The sequence below is a fragment of the Microcaecilia unicolor genome, chromosome 4 (genome assembly GCF_901765095.1).
Source record: "Microcaecilia unicolor chromosome 4, aMicUni1.1, whole genome shotgun sequence".
NCBI classification, from domain to species: domain Eukaryota; kingdom Metazoa; phylum Chordata; class Amphibia; order Gymnophiona; family Siphonopidae; genus Microcaecilia; species Microcaecilia unicolor.
In genome coordinates, this window is record NC_044034.1 from 37,316,260 (window position 1) to 37,333,924 (window position 17,665).

Genomic DNA, 17,665 nt, shown 5'->3' on the forward strand with positions numbered 1-17,665 from the left:
AAGTCATACTTCAGTGCACACACCAGCTTGAGGGTCACATTTGTAAGAAGTGACATCACCAGTGGGCTGCTTTAAATCACATTATTTGGGAACAGTACAAGAAAAAAAAAAGTTACAAGAGAGAGAGAGAGAGAAATGCAAGACAGAGACTATTTCTCTCCTGACGTGGCTTATTTGAAGTGCAGTTCTGTGAAGGTCAACAGTGAACATTGGATCTTTCAATCCAGAAAAGGCACTTAGCTCTATGAAACATGCTCGATATTGCTCATTAAAAAAATCTTCCAAAAGAAGTTAAATATTTTCAGACAGCGGGGTGGGGGGGGGGGGGGGGGGGAAGAAAAAAAAAAGAAAGTTGAGTTCAGAAATGAATTTCAAAACAAATTTACACTCTGTCCCTAGATATATAAAAGCATTTTAAAAACCTCTCTTGACAGTTCATTATAATATCAGGCATCTTGATCAGCTTACCTTTTGAAGACGAATCAAATTACCTGGCCTACTACAAAAAGATGTGAACTAGATATGAAAAAGGGCTCTACATGTTACTCACCGAGGCCTTCTGAAGGCGAGACCGTACTGCTGACAGGCCAGCCCAACTGTAGGGGTGTAAACTATGGGCATGAATCTCTCGATATCTGAGGTCAACACACGGTAGAACAGCTTCTCATTTCTGTCTTGCAGAGTCATCAGGATAATATATCTTTAAAAAAAAAAAAAAGAGGAAGAAAATACTCAGAACACATGGGATAACTCTGGGTTAGTCTAAAATTATTACAAAGGATAAGTCTGATAACATCTGAGCCACTGCACTCCAGAAAACTGAAGCATTCAAATATAAACAATAGAAAAAAAAGAGTGGATCACATAAAAAGTAAAATGATATTTATTTCCAAGTCATCAAAACATTTCTTTTAATCACCTTTTATATATTTACTTATTTACAGTTATTTGTTTAGCCCCTGATGAAGCTTTTGTAGGGCAAAACATGGCCATGTTGGGTGATTAAAGGAAATTGTTTGCTGTTTTGATGACTTGGAAATAAATATTTTACTTTTTACGTGGTCTGCTCTTTTTTCCTGTTGTTCTGGATCTTGCAGATCGTTTGCCTGTTTGTTTTTTGGGACCTTCAAATTTAAACATACAGTAAACGCTATGCCTGGAATGGTTCACATTTATACTAGCAGTACTAGCTTGATAAGACAGATCTGGGGAAATCCAGTGCTTACCCCTGGAAGTCAGTATTATGGAATCATTCTGCTTCTTGGGATTCTGCCAGGTACGTGTGACCTGGCTTGGCCACTGTTGCAAGCAGGATACAGGGCTAGATGGACCTTTGTCTGACCCTGTCTGGCAAATCTTATATTCTTAGGTAATATGCACTATGGAGAGAGCCTGAAGGTGACATTCTGCCTAAACACACAGCTCAGCAACTTTGCACACCACTGCTGCACTTTTTGTGCTACCTTGTTTTTTGATGTACACTAACTACTGTAGTGGTGTTGCCCTGAACCAGTGGCGTAGCTACGTGGGGCCTGAGGGGGCCTGGGCCCCCGTAGATTTCAGTGGGGACCCCCCCTCCCGGCAAACCCGCCGCCGCCTACCATCCGTTTTGCTGGCGGGGGACCCCACTCCCCGCCAGCCGACGTCCTCTCCGACCGTAGAACGCAGCGGCAGCTGGCAGAGAAGTCTTCTTCCTTGCATGCTGACGTGCAGGACGTCAGACTCAGAGAACAGTTCTGTTCTCTGAGTCTGATGTCCTGCACGTACAACGTGCAGGACGTCAGCATGCAAGGAAGAAGACTTTTCTCTGCCGGCTGCCGCTGCGTTCTACGGTCGGAGAGGACGTCGGCTGGCGGGGAGTGGGGTCCCCCGCCAGCAAAATGGAAGGTAGGCGGTGGCGGGGGAGGGTTTGCGGCGGGAGGGGGGTCGGCAGAGACTGTGGGGGGCGACAATGGTGGCGGGAGGGGACGGCGGCGGGGGGGGGGGCTAAAATGTGCCCCCCTCCCCTCGAGCTCTGGACCCCCCACCCACAGAAGTCTGGCTACGCCCCTGACTGCTTTCCCCTCTAAAAGAGGTAAGAGCCTAAACAGTACCATTTGAACGACTCCCCCCTCTACAGCTGATATTTCAGCCAGGATGCCTCCAGAGTTGAGCAATGTAGCCCTCGACTCACTCTGCCACTCCAGCTGCCTGGAGTACTGCTACCAACAAATTACTCTGAAGCTCCTGATCACTGTATTTTTTTAAAAAGGGAAATACCCCTACATCTGCCAGCCTGGGCATAGAGTTCTCAGGGTTAAGGAAGGGAGGGAAAGGGGATTAAAAAAAAAAAAGTCCCCTCTGGGGACCCTTGCCAGCTCCAGCACCCAGCCAATTTCTTTATTAAAAGTTGGGGACTACCAAGGGCAAAACCACTCTGTGCTCAACTGGGGGAAGGTCTGTGGACCAATCCCTGGGAGCCCTGGCCATGGACTCAACCAGGGGTTGCAGCCCATAGACTGTGGTCTCAGGAGCCAGACCCAACTTCTTGTCCTGATGCACCAGTCAAATCTCCACCTTCTACTGGAGGTAGAGAAATACCAAATTGTCCCAGGCTGCAATATTCCTTATGACAGTGATGTTGCTGGAATATTCAAACGTCCTTGCCTGCATCATCTGCTAGCTGGGGAGGGGGGCACAACTCACTTGTGTGGACTGGTCTAGCAAGATAAGAATTGATATTTAAATCAGACATGGGGCGTTGTTTAAAAAACAATCTTGGAAGCCCAGAACAAATATATATCATGCATTAATAAAGGTAGAAAAAAAGAGCAAACAATAGCGAGATTGGTTAAAAGATGACATGAAAGAAGCTATTAGAGCCAAAAGAACATCTTTCAAAAATGGAATTCGAATTAAGAAAACAAGAAGTAGCAAAACTGGCAAGTTAGATGCTAAGCATTGATAAAGAAAGCTACAAGAGACTATGAAGAGAAACTTGCCATAGAGGCAAAACTCATAGTAATAACCTTAAGTATATCAGAAAGCCTGTGAGGGAATCAGTGGGAATCAGATCCATCAACAAAACTTAATACCTGCTGATAACATAATTTCTCTTTTATCTTCCTCAACCAGGACAAGTTTGGCTAATGTCACATTTCACCTAGTCCAGCAACTCCCCTTTCGATATTGGCTGAATAACTGGTTAATATAAGTGAATAAGGCACTCTTTTGAAATGTGATATTCACCATCCTCAACAATGCCACTTCCTTCAACAACAACTTTACCACTTTCGTTAGTCATGGGTCTAACCCACTTATAGCTCATCTGCTGAAGAGCTTTCCATAATTGTTTCCATGACACTATTTCAACCTCAGCCAGTATCTCCCCTTTTGACCTTCACCCAAATCTATACCCTCTTCCAAAAACATTCAGTATCTCCCCTTTTGACCTTCACCCAAATCTATACCCTCTTCCCAAAACATTCAACACCTTTTTCCCCAATAACTCCTAAAGAAAACAGAATAGCCTCCACCTTCTTTCAAAAATAACATACCCCCTCCCAACACGAGACATTTTATATACTTTTAATTTAATCAAGTAGATCATTTCCACTCCTCCTTTCTTCCAACCCATTCACTTTCTGAATAACCTTCTAGGCAAGTCCGTATAAAAATGTCTCCCTCCCCCCACACAGCACACAATATACTCAATTTGTGTTCCATTACCCAAATCTCTCAAAAACTCTCTGATACTATAGATCTCTTATTTAGTAATCTCTCCCCCCCCCCCTGTTCACTACCATATCCTCTCCTCCTACTCACCCAACACCTAGCAGTGTAGCCAGACAGCCAAATCTGGGTGGGCTTGAACTCAAAGTGGGTTAGCACAAAAGTTTCTCTGCCCCTGCTGCCCCCGCCCCCATCTTGCAACTCAAAAATATAAATACTTCAAGTTGGTGAGGATCCCCAAGCTCTGCCAACTGAAGACCTCCTCCGAAAGGTGGCCAGAACTCTCTTTAACCAAGTTAATAAACTCAAAATAAAAACTCTTTTCTACCTTTGCTGTCTGGACATTTTATTTTCTATCATGTTGGTACCAGTTTCTCTTTTTTGCTTTCCTGTCTGTTGTCTGCTAATTCTCCTTCCAAAGATTGCTGTACATTTGTGTTTTCTCCTCTCTCCTGTCTTGTACCATTCCCTCACTACACTTGTCTCTGACATATTGATCTTTCCCTTTTACTTCTTTTTTGCCTCTGTCTACTCGTATTTTACCCTCTCACCTTCTTTTTACTTTTCACCTACCTATCAACCTTCCATCTTCTTCTTTCACTCCCTAGCTCTCCCATTTCCAATCTCATTCCTTCCCCAGCCTCCTATTCCCTTCCACATTTTATCTACTCCACATTACCACATTTCTAGCCTCTGTACTCACTATCCTCCTCTCACTCATCTCCTTGCCACCCCCTCCCAGGCCTCTCACACATAGTTCCACCATTTCTCCTCTACAAACTCCCTCCCTCAATACCAACACAGCCCACCACAAACACTTCCCCAGCAACCAATTTCCACATCCCCCTTCTCACAGAACATCCTCTTACCCATTCAATCATCCAAGAACACGACATAAACAAGGAGATAGAGTCTCAGTCAGGAAACAAGGCTCTTACTGTACCAACTGCACTTGATTTTGTCCACTTCGCCCCAATCTACTACTATTAATCATTTCTATAGTGCTACCAGGCATACACAGCGCTGTACACATTATAAGGGAGATTCTATATATGGCACCTAAAAAAAAAATCAGTGCCGACTAAGCGTATTCTATAATCAGGCACCAATTAATAGAATAAGCTTAGTTGATATCTCAGTGCCTAAAACTACGAGAATCCACCAACAAAAATGCGGCATAAATCTCTGCATGTAGATTTACTTGCACTGGGCCATATTCTATAATTACACATGTAAATTTTGGAACGTTCACAAAAGGCCCATAACCACACCCTTTTTTGCCTATATATCTATCTATGTTAGACGTTTGGCGCCCTTGGTTATAGAATACGCTTAGTGAGGTGTGCGTGTAAATTCTAATTAGTGCCAATTAGTGCTCATTATTGCTTGTTAAGTGCTATTATCAGAACTCATTAGCTTGTTAAATTACACGCACTATTATAGAATCCAGATCTCCAGGCGTGCTATATAGAATCTGGGAATATATGTGTCCCTAGTGGGCTCATAATCTAAGGTGCTTTTTTGTACCTGGGGCACCAGAGGGTTAAAGTGACTTGCCCAAGGTCACAAGGAGCTGCAGTGGCCAGGATCAAAGCCTGCTGCACTAACCATTAGGCTACTCCTCCACTCATCTGGAGTACTGGGGCCTAAGTTGCAGAATAACTTTCCTTTAGAAGTACAACAGATGCAATGTTGAAAACGTAAAAAGTATTTCAAAGCTTTTTTTTTTTTTTTTTTAAAGCTACATTTCTAATTGAGAAATGATGATTGGGACCAAAAAATATCTGTTTTATCTGGAAATTGGTGATTTCAGATAGTAACTTCTGTCCTATTTGGTTTATGATGTAAGTATATAGGGTGTTGGGTTGTAATTGAAGGGTGGGAATGTGTTGAATATTTTTAATTGTAACTTGCTTTGAGCTAAGTTTGTGAGGCGTGCCAAATGATGTAAAGTAAAATAAAATAAATATAACAACAATCAGGCATTAGAATTCCTGACACTCCCAGCAAGCTTTAAAAAAAAATCACCTCACAGGGTAAGATATAAAATACAAACAAACGTTCAGCTTAACGAGGGAGAGTGTTGCACAGGGCTTACAAAGTTCTTTAACAAAGATTAGTACAGAGGATCACGAAAATTACTTTGGCTCATAAAACGTGACGGCAACTGAGTAGAAGGAGAATATGAAATCTTTAAAGGTTAATCAGAACAAAATACAGGGGCCTCAACGATAGCATACAGACGATTCTATTATTTCAAAACATACTTCCTAGTGTTTTAACTTTCTTGCTCAATAAATCTAGCATCCATAACAGACTATTAACCAACTCTGAATGCATGTCATCATACTTTTAAATCCACTGTGAGAAAGCTGAACATGGATTGTGCTGTAGAGAGAAAAAAAAAAAAACTTTTCACATACTTATCTAGATCATTAGATTTCGTCTCATAGCTCTTCATAACACGGAGAACTTGAACATCTGGACTCAAGAAGCAGGGAGGGAGCAGGCCGTGGATACCAAGCTGCAGTCTTTCCTCAAGTGAAAATGCCATTCCCTATAAAAGTAAGCAAATACATAAGGACATGCAGAATACAACTTCTCAGGTTTGTTTGTTGTGTGTCTTTTTTTAATAGAATAAGACACGGTCATTTTTGTAAACAGACTGTCATTGAGTAAAAATAATAAAGTACAGGGAGTTGCTGTTCATATTTAAAAATGAGAAAGAAGAACAGATGCCCCATTCAGCTTTATTTAAAAAAATGTTTACATACCTTTTCTACAAGCTTGCTAGAAGGCAAAGTGGTGTTACCTCAAAAATACGCTGAAATGGATAGCATGCCATTAACAGTGGACTTAGAAAAAATAAAGTTTGGAAATGTCAGCAAACTGGGCAAAATACTTATTTTCAACATTTAAAAAAAAAAATTAAACTGGATTTAGAATGACACTTAATTTAACTGTATACTTAAGGACAACGCAAGGGGGTGGAAAGCTTAAGGGGCCCCGTTTACTAAGCTGCACTACAGGCTCGTTAGTGCTTTTAGTGTGAGCCAACCAGGGGCGTAGCTAGGTGGGGCCCCCTCCCGCTGCCGCCAACCCTCCCCCGCCGCCACCGTCAGGTACCTGCTGGTGGGGGTCCCCAACCCTCGCCAGCCAAAGTCCTCTTCAGCGCCAGGCTCCGGCGCGTTGCTGATCTGGATTCTGTTCCTGTGAGTCCTGACGTCCTGCGCGTAGGAACGTGCAAGACGTCAGGACTCACAGAAACAGAATCCAGATCAGCGAACGCGCTGGACTCTGAGACCGGCGCTGAAGGTGACTTTGGCTGGCGGGGATTGGGGACCCCCGCCAGCAAAGGTACCTGGCAGTGGCGGAGGAGGGTTGGCGGTGGGGGAGGTCGACAGTGCTGGGGGGGGGGGCTAAAATGTGCCCCCTCACCTCGGGCTCTGGACCCCCCCCCCCCCACCGATGTCTGGCTACACCCCTGCCACCAACCATTAGTGTGCGCTGTGTAGGCGCCCACAATATCCCTATGGGCGCCTAAACAGTTAGCGCACGCGCTAAAAACGCTAGCGCACCTTAGTAAGCAGGGCAAAAGGTAGATTATCCTACTGGGCATTCAAACATGCCCCAGTGGACTGCTTGTGCTGGTCACGTAACTGCAGCCATGGCAGTACTAGGCCACTGGAGCAAACTTATATAGAGATGTACAGAGCCTTAGAGGATAATAAAGGTAGTGCAAGTCCTCTGAGTAGATATAGTCAAGATCCACGGTGGTAAGATTTCAAAACAGATCTTGGCTACTTGGTCCCTAGGCTAAAATGGTAACAGTACAACCTAATAATATGATTGGAGAGGAAGGTGAAGAACAAACAAGGGGCAAAAATCCCCTGGCAGTGCAAAGGAAGATCCATAGCAGCAGATCCTAGCACGTTTACAAATGAGGGACTTCTGAATCAGAGGGGGGGGGGGGGGTGGGGGAGGGGGGGGGCTCTGTTTCATCTACCAAAACCCTACACGCCAAAAAGTATGTTCCAGTAGTTAAGTCAATTAGCTCCGAGAGTCATCTGGAGGAGTGGCCTAGTGGTTAGGGTGGTGGTGGTGGACTTTGGCCCTGGGGAACTGAGGAACCGAGTTCGATTCCCGGCACAGGCAGCTCCTTGTGACTCTGGGCAAGTCACTTAACCCTCCATTGCCCACCGCATTGAGCCTGCCATGAGTGGGAAAGCGCGGGGTACAAATGTAACAAAAAAAAAAAAATTAAGACAAACAAGCCATCACACCATCAGCTACACAAGAGTTTGTTTCACTATAAACGGCCCAAAATGAAGCTTTATTCCTGTTTCTAAATGCAAAAAAATTTGAACACATTTTAGTTGATGTTTCAATTTGTAGTGCTAAGGAAGTCATTTTAGAAAAATTGTGCAGCATTTGCACATATAAATGGCATGTGCCTGTAAATACTGATATTTACACACGTAGATACCATGGGACACAGTTTATGGGAAATGTTCTGGACAGACCAAAAACTATATATATATATATATATATATATATATATATATATATATATATATATATATATATATATATATATATATATATATATTTGCATTATAAAGTGGCAAGTACATGTACTCTTAAAAAGTTTCTCTACCAACAATTACATTTTGCTTTGAGGATGGCATATTGGCTACCTGCTTGTTTGGATGTGAGGTCTCTACTAATGATTAAGGGGACAATTGTGCTTACCCCAGTGGTGTCTGATACCACTACAAAAAAAAAAGTGATTTCATTCAGATCCTTAACTGGCTTCTCTTGCACGTGAAGCCTTGCAAAAATCAGGCACTTACAGGTACCAATGTTACAACATACACATGTATGTGTATTCACCTGCACTTATGTGTATAAAAGCCATGTGCGATACCACTTTTTTTTTAGGATGTGTAACTTTATGAAACTGATGCTCCCACTGTATATGCTGGCAAATTCACATGTATTTTCTGGGGTCTGTATATGTATTCTATTAAAGGCTCCATGTTCAGCAGAGCCTTTTGTAAAATTCTCAGGGAACTGTGAACATCCCATCTTAGATGTCTCAATCTAAGTAAAATGGGGGCTTCACAGTTCATCACAAATTCTTGTTTAGGCCTTTCTCTTAACATTACTGAAAAATTGTTTACTTTCGTATGTATGTCAAGAAAGGCAAGTCCTCATTATACCATGCACTTAAACTCTAGTCAGAAATGATAATTACATTCCAAGAAATCACTGCCTGTGATGGCAGATTTCAAGTACATGAGTCTTTCAAAGCTGGGCTAATTAACTTGATATTACATGAATTCTGCAGTACAAACAGCAAGTAACCAAAACACGCTCAACTGTCCTTATTATACTTGAATTCTACTTGGTTTGACAAGAAAAGATTAAGGAAAAAAAAATGTTCTCCTTTCATCTCCTACTACCCTCAAGCTTTTTTTCCCAGTGCTTCCTCTCCTCTATCCCTTCCAATCAGCTCAATCCTTTCATTTCCGTTTCTTCAATTTCAGCTGGGAACCGAGATAAGTCTGTAATATAGAAGTATCACTCGGGATCAGGTATCTGGGTCATCTTTATGCTCTTTTTTAATGTTACAATATGCAGTTTTTAATCAACCTTTCCTGTGTTTCACGGTCTGAGGTATAAAAATAGCACAAGGCTATCTCACCCAGTGTGTCAAAATATAATTTGCAAAATCAAATGTCTAAGTTTAATCTGTTTGCTCAGTTCAGTACTAATCCTCTGCTATTAATAGAATTCCAACTTGATGAGTCATCAATCAGAACTGCTTGGGGAGTATTTTTTTGGCTTCTACAATTTACTTTTTAATTGGGTGAGAAGAGAGTCTAGTTTTTCAACAGTACTTTTGCCTAGAAGCACCTGTATTTGGTCTCCAGTTGATATGGCAGCTGATTTCTTTTCATTTTTATTTGTTACATTTGTATCCCACATTTTCCCACCTATTTGCAGGCTCAATGTGGCTTACATAGTACCGTAAAGGCGTTCGCCAATTCTGGTATGAACAAATACAGTAATGTTTTGGTAGAACAAGGTTCAGGTGTAACAGACACTTTAGGGAATTCTATAGAGGAAGAGGATCGTAGAGAGGAAGAGTTCTTGTATATCCATTATGAGCTTTGGTTTCGTTGTGTTAAAAGGTACTGGCATTTAAGTTGGGTCGGTGGGGTATGCCTTTTTGAACAGGTTGGTTTTTAATGATTTCCGGATGTTTAACTGATCATATGTTGTTTTCACGGCTTTAGGTAGTGCGTTCCATAGTTGTGTGCTTATGTAGGAGAAGCTGGATGCATAAGTTGATTTGTATTAAAGTCCTTTGCAGCTTGGGTAGTGGAGATTTACGAATGTTCATGTTGATCCTGTTGTGTTTCTTGTTGGTAGGTCTATGAGGCCTGCCATGTATCCCGGGGCTTCATCGTAGATGATTTTATGCACCAGAGTGCAGATCTTGAAAGCAATACGTTCTTTGATCGGAAGCCAGTGCAGTTTTTCATGGAGGGGTTTGGCGCTTTCGAATCGCGTTTTTCCAAATACAAGCCTGGCCACCGTGTTTTGTGTGGTCTGAAGTTTCTTTAAAAATTGTTCTTTACATCCTGCATAAATTCCATTGCAGTAGTCTACATGGCTTAGTGTCACTGATTGTATCAAGTTGTGAAATGTTTCCCTCTGGAAGAATGGTTTCAGGCGTTTGAGTTTCCACATTGAGTGGAACATTTTCTTTGTTGTAGATTTCATTTGGTTCTCTAGTGTGAGGTTGCGGTCAATTGTAACGCCGAGAATTTTCAAGCTGTCTGAGATAGGGAGGGTATGGTCTGGGGTGTTTATTTTTGTTGGTTTGTATGTATTGTATTGGGATGAGAGGATGAGACATTTGGTAATGAAACTTGCCACTTGACATAAGGTACCCATATGATCTTAAAAGTTTATATTTAAGAGTGCCTTTTAACTATTAACTCATATAGATCACACTAAAATTCTGCAAAGAATCCAGTGGAAAAGACAGGAAAAGAGACTCACCCAACCCACAGGTTGATTTTCTTATAAAAACTTCTACAGGGTGGATAATTATATGTGGGATTCTTGTCCAGGAGTCAGGAAGCCAAGATTACCCGAGGTTAATATCTTTGCTTTGTTTCCAACCATTCCACTACACTTCTCATCACTACTAGCCTTTCTCAATTTACTTTCGCTAGAGAAAACTATTCTAAGTATTAAAATCACCTGGTCCCATTATCTATAGTCTCCATCTCTTATCTGTCTTCACTGTAATTTAAGTTCCATGAAGCAATGATCATTTATGAATCGTATCCAATTGCACTACATACATTTTACAGTAGTAACTAAAGCTCTATAGAGTCTATACTATTTCCCACTTAATGCAACTTTAATTTTTCCTACCTTTAGTACTTAACCCCAAGTTTTATAAAAGGCACTTTGAGATGTACGTGCCCAAATTGTGCATGCATCTTAATTGTATAATTAGCCAATTAGCACAATAATTAATTAGTAGCATTTGTATCCCACATTTTCCCACCAATTTGCAGGCTCAATGTGGCTTACATTTGCCGTAATGGTGCTAATTAGAATCAACTAAAATGCACACGTGTAAATTTAGGCGCGTGATCCACACCTAAATCAACATTTTAAAAGTGGCAAGGAAATGGGAGGGTCATGGGTGGTTGAGGGCAGATCGTTGGTGTAGTTTTTGGTTACACATGCAATTACAGAATAAGGGGGCTCTGTGCCTAAATTTAGGTGTGGGTATTTGCACCACATTTTCGTTGGTGCAAATGGACATGCCTTCATTTAAGCGCAGTCCCTGGGATTTAGATGTTGTTCTATAAACCACGCCTAACTTTAGGTGCAGCTTACAGAATAGTGCTCTTTTTTGGCGCTTACTTTTTCGGCACCATTTATAGAATCTAGCTCTTGTCTATTCTTGTGGGGTGATGGTGGGTGAAGGACAAAAAAAGAGGAGGGAGAAAATAGCAAAATTAGTGAAGACTAGAGCTGATAAAATTTATATGTGGAGGGGCATAATCAAATGGGGCGCCCAAGTTTTCCTGAGGGTGTCCTTGCAGGACATCCCTGTGAAGGGGTGGGGAAACCCGTATTATCGAAACAAGATGGGCGACCATCTTTCGTTTCGATAATACGGTTGGGGACGCCCAAATCTCAACATTTAGGTCAACCTTAGAGATGGTCGACCTTAGAGATGGTCGTCCTCGGTTTTCGGTGATAATGGAAACTGAGGACGTCCATCTCAAAATGACCAAATCTAACTCATTTGGTCGTGGGAGGAGCCAGCATTCGTAGTGCACTGGTCCCCCCTGACATGCCAGGACACCAACCGGGCACCCTAGGAGGCACTGTAGTGGACTAACTGATGCACTAACTGAATGGAAAAAGCCCTTCCCTTACCGATCCCTTAGCGATTCGGAAAGGAACGGGCATGAATGAAGGAAATCTCTGTTAGATCATTTGCACACGATTTCCTTCCTAAGGAGGGGAAGCCAGTGCAGAGCAGCCAAGCGTTATGCGTGGCTGCTCTGCGCATGCCAAAGACGGCTTCATATACGCAGACAAGCTGCGTGTATAATATCCGTCTACAACCTTAAAAAAAACACAAGTCCAGGTGAAGACGTGCAAGTGCTCATCAGGGACGTCTTTTTTTTTCCATTATGGGTCAAAGACGTCCAAGTGTTAGGCACCTTCACTATGCCTCCATCCCTGCGACGGCAGTTGAGGATGTCCAAAATGTGGATGTTTCTGTGAGGACATCCAAGCCTTTGCTATACCTCCGACACCCCCTTTATTTATTTGGATTTTGGATCACAAGTAGCAGCAGTGGGATTTGAACTGGCCACCTCTAGATTGCAAGACCAGTGCTCTAAGCACTAGGCCACTCCTCCACTCCACTCCCCTGAAATTTGGCGGGGAGGGGGGGGGGGACAGTTGAGGACGTCCAAAACGTTTGAAAGAAGGATGTCCACGCCTTTGCTATGCCTCCGCTGACACACACACCTCCCCTCCAGGGACCTGCAAACTGCTGCGATGGACCTGAATATGATATTTGAGGCTGGCAAAAAGGTTTTAAAGTTGTTTTTTCAGGGTGGGAGGGGGTTAGTCACCTCTGGGGGAGTCAGGGGAGCTCATTCCCGATGCCCTCTGGTGGTCATCTGGCAGTTTTGGCACCTTTTTGAGGCTTGGTCGTAAGAAAACATGGACCAAGTAAAGTCGGTCAAGTGCTCGTCAGGGACGCCCTTCTTTTTTCCATTATCGCTCGAGGACGCCCATCTGTTAGGCACGCCCCAGTCCTGCCTTCGCTACGCCTCCGACACGCTCCCGGGAACTTTGATCGTCCCCATGACGGGAAGCAGTTGGGGACTCCCAAAATCGGCTTTTTGATTATGCCGATTTGGGTGACCCTGGGAGAAGGACGCCCATCTCCCGATTTGTGTTGAAAGATGGGTGCCCTTCTCTTTCGAAAATAAGCCTGAAAGTCTATCAAAAAGATCTTAACTTTTTCTCATCAAGTTTTTACTCTTCCATTCTGGGAACGGTTTTCAGAACACGCATTTTGGGCCAAGACTCACATAATTTAGAATTTATATTTCACTTCCCAAGGCACAAATCCTAGTTCAATACAGACCACAACAGAAGCAAACAAGTTATTTATATATAGAAAAAAACCCTCATTACCCAGTGTGATACAATTAAAAAAAACACAGTGTGATACAATTAAAAATAAAACACAGTATGCACAATAAAATTATGACACAGTACCTTACACCCTCCCTAGGTGCTATACTCACACACAACCAAATAGTTTACTTCCATTCTTTGAGGAAGCAGATTCCAAACAGATGGAGCTTAACCTGAAAAGAACTTATTAAAAGTGACTGATTACTTCCTTGGGAAAAAAACTGGAGCAAATGTCCAGGCTACAAAGGAGGTTGTCAGTGGTTACCTACCTCTGAATATACTGTTTAATGTACTCTGGGACTGTCTCTCAGGTCTTCTGAAGGCCCAAGAAAGAATTTTAAAATGAATATGAGTGCCAATTGGCAATCTATGTAATGCCTTAAGTAAGCAGTGGTTCTACTACCATCTTTCATGCCTGCACTAACTGTAGCCATGACATTGGTTCCTTAGGCATTCCCAGGTAAGTGGAATTACAGCAGCCCAGACAGAAAAGAACCACTGTCTGCAGGACCATCCACAGTTATAACTGAAGTAGAACGCATGTATTGCCTCAACAAGCAATCATCAAGACTATGGATCTGCTGACGTGGAGTAAGTACTACATGCTTCAATCTAGATACCTAGCAAGAACAAAGCATAGTAGGCTTCTTCACCTAGAGAAGCTCAATCTAGTTGGGATTTAAAATAAGTCTCCCAGCCTGCATCTAGTTGCCAATAATAAACTTCAAAAGTCAAAAAGGCAAGAGATTCTTTCTAAAGTACCAAAGTAGTAAGGTTTACTACTTACCAACCATTGGAAGAATAATCTGGATATCGTTTGTGTGACTGTGTTGTTGTAGCCCCATGTCTCAAAAGATAGTACCCAGACAGTAAAAAGCAAGCAGGCCTCAGGATACCAGATGCTCTAGGTCAGTAGTTCTAAAACCAGTCCTTGGGGCACATCCAGACAGTTGGGTTTTCAAAATAACCACAATGTCCTGAGATAGATTTGCATATAAAGGAGGCAATGCATGCAAGCCTCTCTCAAGCCGAAACAAAGGATCCCAGAAGAAACCAGGGGCCAGATGCACTAAACTTAATGAGCCATTAACGAGCAAGTAGTAAACCCTGGCATGCACTAAAGACTTCTCCGAGCCATTTTCCGACAGCGGTAGCAGCTAACAAAAATGGAATGCAGATGAGCAAATTGTGTAGAAACTCTATTGTACTAAGATGCACTAACCTTTTCCGATTGCCTTAATGCTGGAAAATCTAACGAAAGGTCTGTACCTGTCGTTGGGGCTGCGCGGGATTGAAAAACGCCTATAAATGTTACAAAAAAAAAAAAAAAAGGGGAAAAAAGTGCTCGTCAGGTTCACTCAGCTGAGAGACGTGGGAAGTCTCTCACAGCGTGTTTAGCTCAGCACCCCCCCCCCGAGGTTGCCCCGCCCCCCCGAGGTCATCACCGCCGCTCCCCCCTCCCCCTGCATTGAAATGACAGCTTCCCATAGCCCCACCTACCCGCCATCCTCCGCATCCCCAGGGCCCCTCCACCGCCGCCCCACCCTGATGTCGTCGCCGCCGCCGCCCCCTTCCATCTGTCACCGGGCCAGGCCCTCACAGCGCCTCTCACCTCCGATGGAATAGAGAATGCAAGTGAGCTACAACGAGCAGCTCATTTGCATTCCCTTTCCTTGATGCATTCCCGTTGCTTACCGATTCGCTAAGGATTGTTTTAGTGCATCTTGGCCCAGGTTTCCATTTTGGGTCCGAGACCTTACTGCAAGCCATTGACCTAGCAGTAAGGTCTCCCGCAGTAACTGGGTGGTAATGGTCTACCTGCGTCAGAAAATAAAATCTATTTTTCAGATGCGTGTAGCGGACATGCGCCAAAATTGAAATTATCACAAGGGCCATGCGGTAACCGGGCGGTAACTCCAATTTGGTGTGCATTGGGCATACACGGCTTAGTAAAAGGGCCCCATAGCATTGTCAAAATCTTATATGGACTTATTTGCTTTTCTTTTTTGTATCAACAAAAAAAAACTCATGTCTTATCCCATAGAACAAAAAAAAAAAAAAAAAAAAGCAAACAGGATCTTGGGAATTATTAGGAAAGGGATGGCAAATAAGACCAAGGATCTTATAATGCCTTTGTATTGCTCCCTGGTGCAACCTCACCTTGATTATTTCGTTCAATTCAGGTCGCCGTTTCTCAGAAAAGATACAATGGAATTAGAAAAAGTTCAAAGAAGAGCAACCAAAATGATAAAGGGGATGGAACCCCTCTCATAAAAGAAAGGCTAAAGAGGTTATGGCTCTTCAGATTGGAAAAGAGACGACTGAGGGGAGATATGATTGAGGTCTATAAAATCCTGAGTGGTGTAGAACAGGTATAAGTGAATCAATTTTTCACTCTTACAAAAAGTACAAAGACCAGGGGACACTCAATGAAATTACAGAGGAATGGTCCATCCAGCCTAGTATCCTTTTTCCAACAGTGGCCAAACCATATTGTGCTTGACTGCTTAAATATTTTAAATTTAAATGCTTTACTTTTTGTCTATTAGATTGTAAGCTCTTTGAGCAGGGACTATCTTTCTTCTGTGTTTGTACAGCGCTGCGTACACTTTGTAGCACTCTAGAAATGTTAAATAGTAGTAGTAGTAGTAGGTCCACGTGAAAAAGACATCCAAAACAACTTTATTGGTCTAATTTAGCACATAACTCAACATGGCCATATTTCAATTGTCTTCATCAGGGGTATAACAAATTACAATGAACAGTAAACATATACAAACATAGTAACATAGTAACACAGTAGATGACGGCAGAAAAAGACCTGCACGGTCCATCCAGTCTGCCCAAGAAATGTGCCACTTTTTTTGTGTATACCTTACCTTGATTTGTACCTGTCTTTTTCAGGGCACAGACCGTACAAGTCTGCCCAGCACTATCCCCGCCTCCCACCATCGGCTCTGGCACAGACCGTATAAGTCTGCCCAGCACTATCCCCGCCTCCCAACCATCAGCCCCGCCTCCCACTACCGGCAAGATATCAAAAATCTGTGTGCCAGGGGGTGGGTTTGTAGCACTGAGGATGTTGGGAACGGGGGAGCATGTAAACTGATCGCCCACAGTGATGAGTGCAGCACCATGAAATGCAGTGCTTGATATCACAGAAGCACCCGTGTTATCTGCCATTGCATGTAATGCAGATCCTAGGCTGCCCTGTGTGGTAAAAGCAGAGTATATTCAGGGCATGCCCCCTTCATTTACCACACAGGCTTTGCACTTACCTCATGGTTAACCCATTACTGTGTAGTAAGTGCTAAAATTTACCACAGTTTAGCAAGACTGGCCCCTAAAACAGCAGAACCCTATATATTTATTTTTATTTATTACATTTGTATCCCACATTTTCCCACCTATTTGCAGGCTCAATGTGGCTTACATAATACCGTAAAGGCATTCGCCAAGTTCGGTAAGGGACAAGTACAAAGATGTTATGGTGATATAGGGAAGATAAGATTCAGTCACATGGGGTTAAATGTAGGTGGGTTTGATAATGTCCAATACGATCTTTGATAGTGAAGTGTTGCAGGGTTAAGGCATTTAAGATGGGTCAGTCGGGTATGCCTTTCCGAATAGGTGAGTCTCTAATGATTTCCTGAATTTTAGGTGATCGTGGGTTGTTTTCACAGCTTGTAGCAATGCGTTCCACAGACGCATCACTACAAATATAAGTTTTCAATACAAATGTAATTACTGATCAGAGGAAAAGTACAGAACTTTATCTGATCTCCTTTTGGGGGCATTTTATTTGGAGACATAAATATTAAGATGGTAGAAATAACTTAAAATGATGACTTTCAGAATCTGGAAACTGTATTTGTTTCCAAAATATGCATCCACATTTCCATTGCTATTCTCAACTTCTAAACTAACATTTCACATAATGCTGGAACACCACATCTGGAAGGGTGACTTGTTTTCTCAAATTTATGTACATTTCTCACGTCTTTTACACTTTAGGGTTGCTGCCTCTGTTTTTCTCCTATTCACAGTTCTCAAAAGGAGCCTTTTAGTACCATGAAAATCAAGTCAAACAAAGACTTTTAAATACTTCCTTTAAAACAAAGGGGAACATTTTTGAAAAAAAAAAAATCTTAGTGTCATGTTTCCTTTGGTCACAAAATAACTAAATTGTTTG

General features: G+C 42.5%; 1 protein-coding gene across 1 annotated transcript in view; it reads right to left on the reverse strand.

The window, feature by feature from the left end:
• ME3 (malic enzyme 3) overlaps positions 1 to 17,665 on the reverse strand; it is a 202,653-nt gene that overhangs the window by 129,132 nt on the left and 55,856 nt on the right. Inside the window, exons 3-4 of the mRNA XM_030200152.1 lie at positions 6,135 to 6,268; positions 551 to 700 (exon numbers count right to left, since the gene is read on the reverse strand). Of these exons, the coding sequence (XP_030056012.1) occupies positions 551 to 700; positions 6,135 to 6,268 (284 nt within the window). The remainder of the gene's footprint in view (positions 1 to 550; positions 701 to 6,134; positions 6,269 to 17,665) is intronic.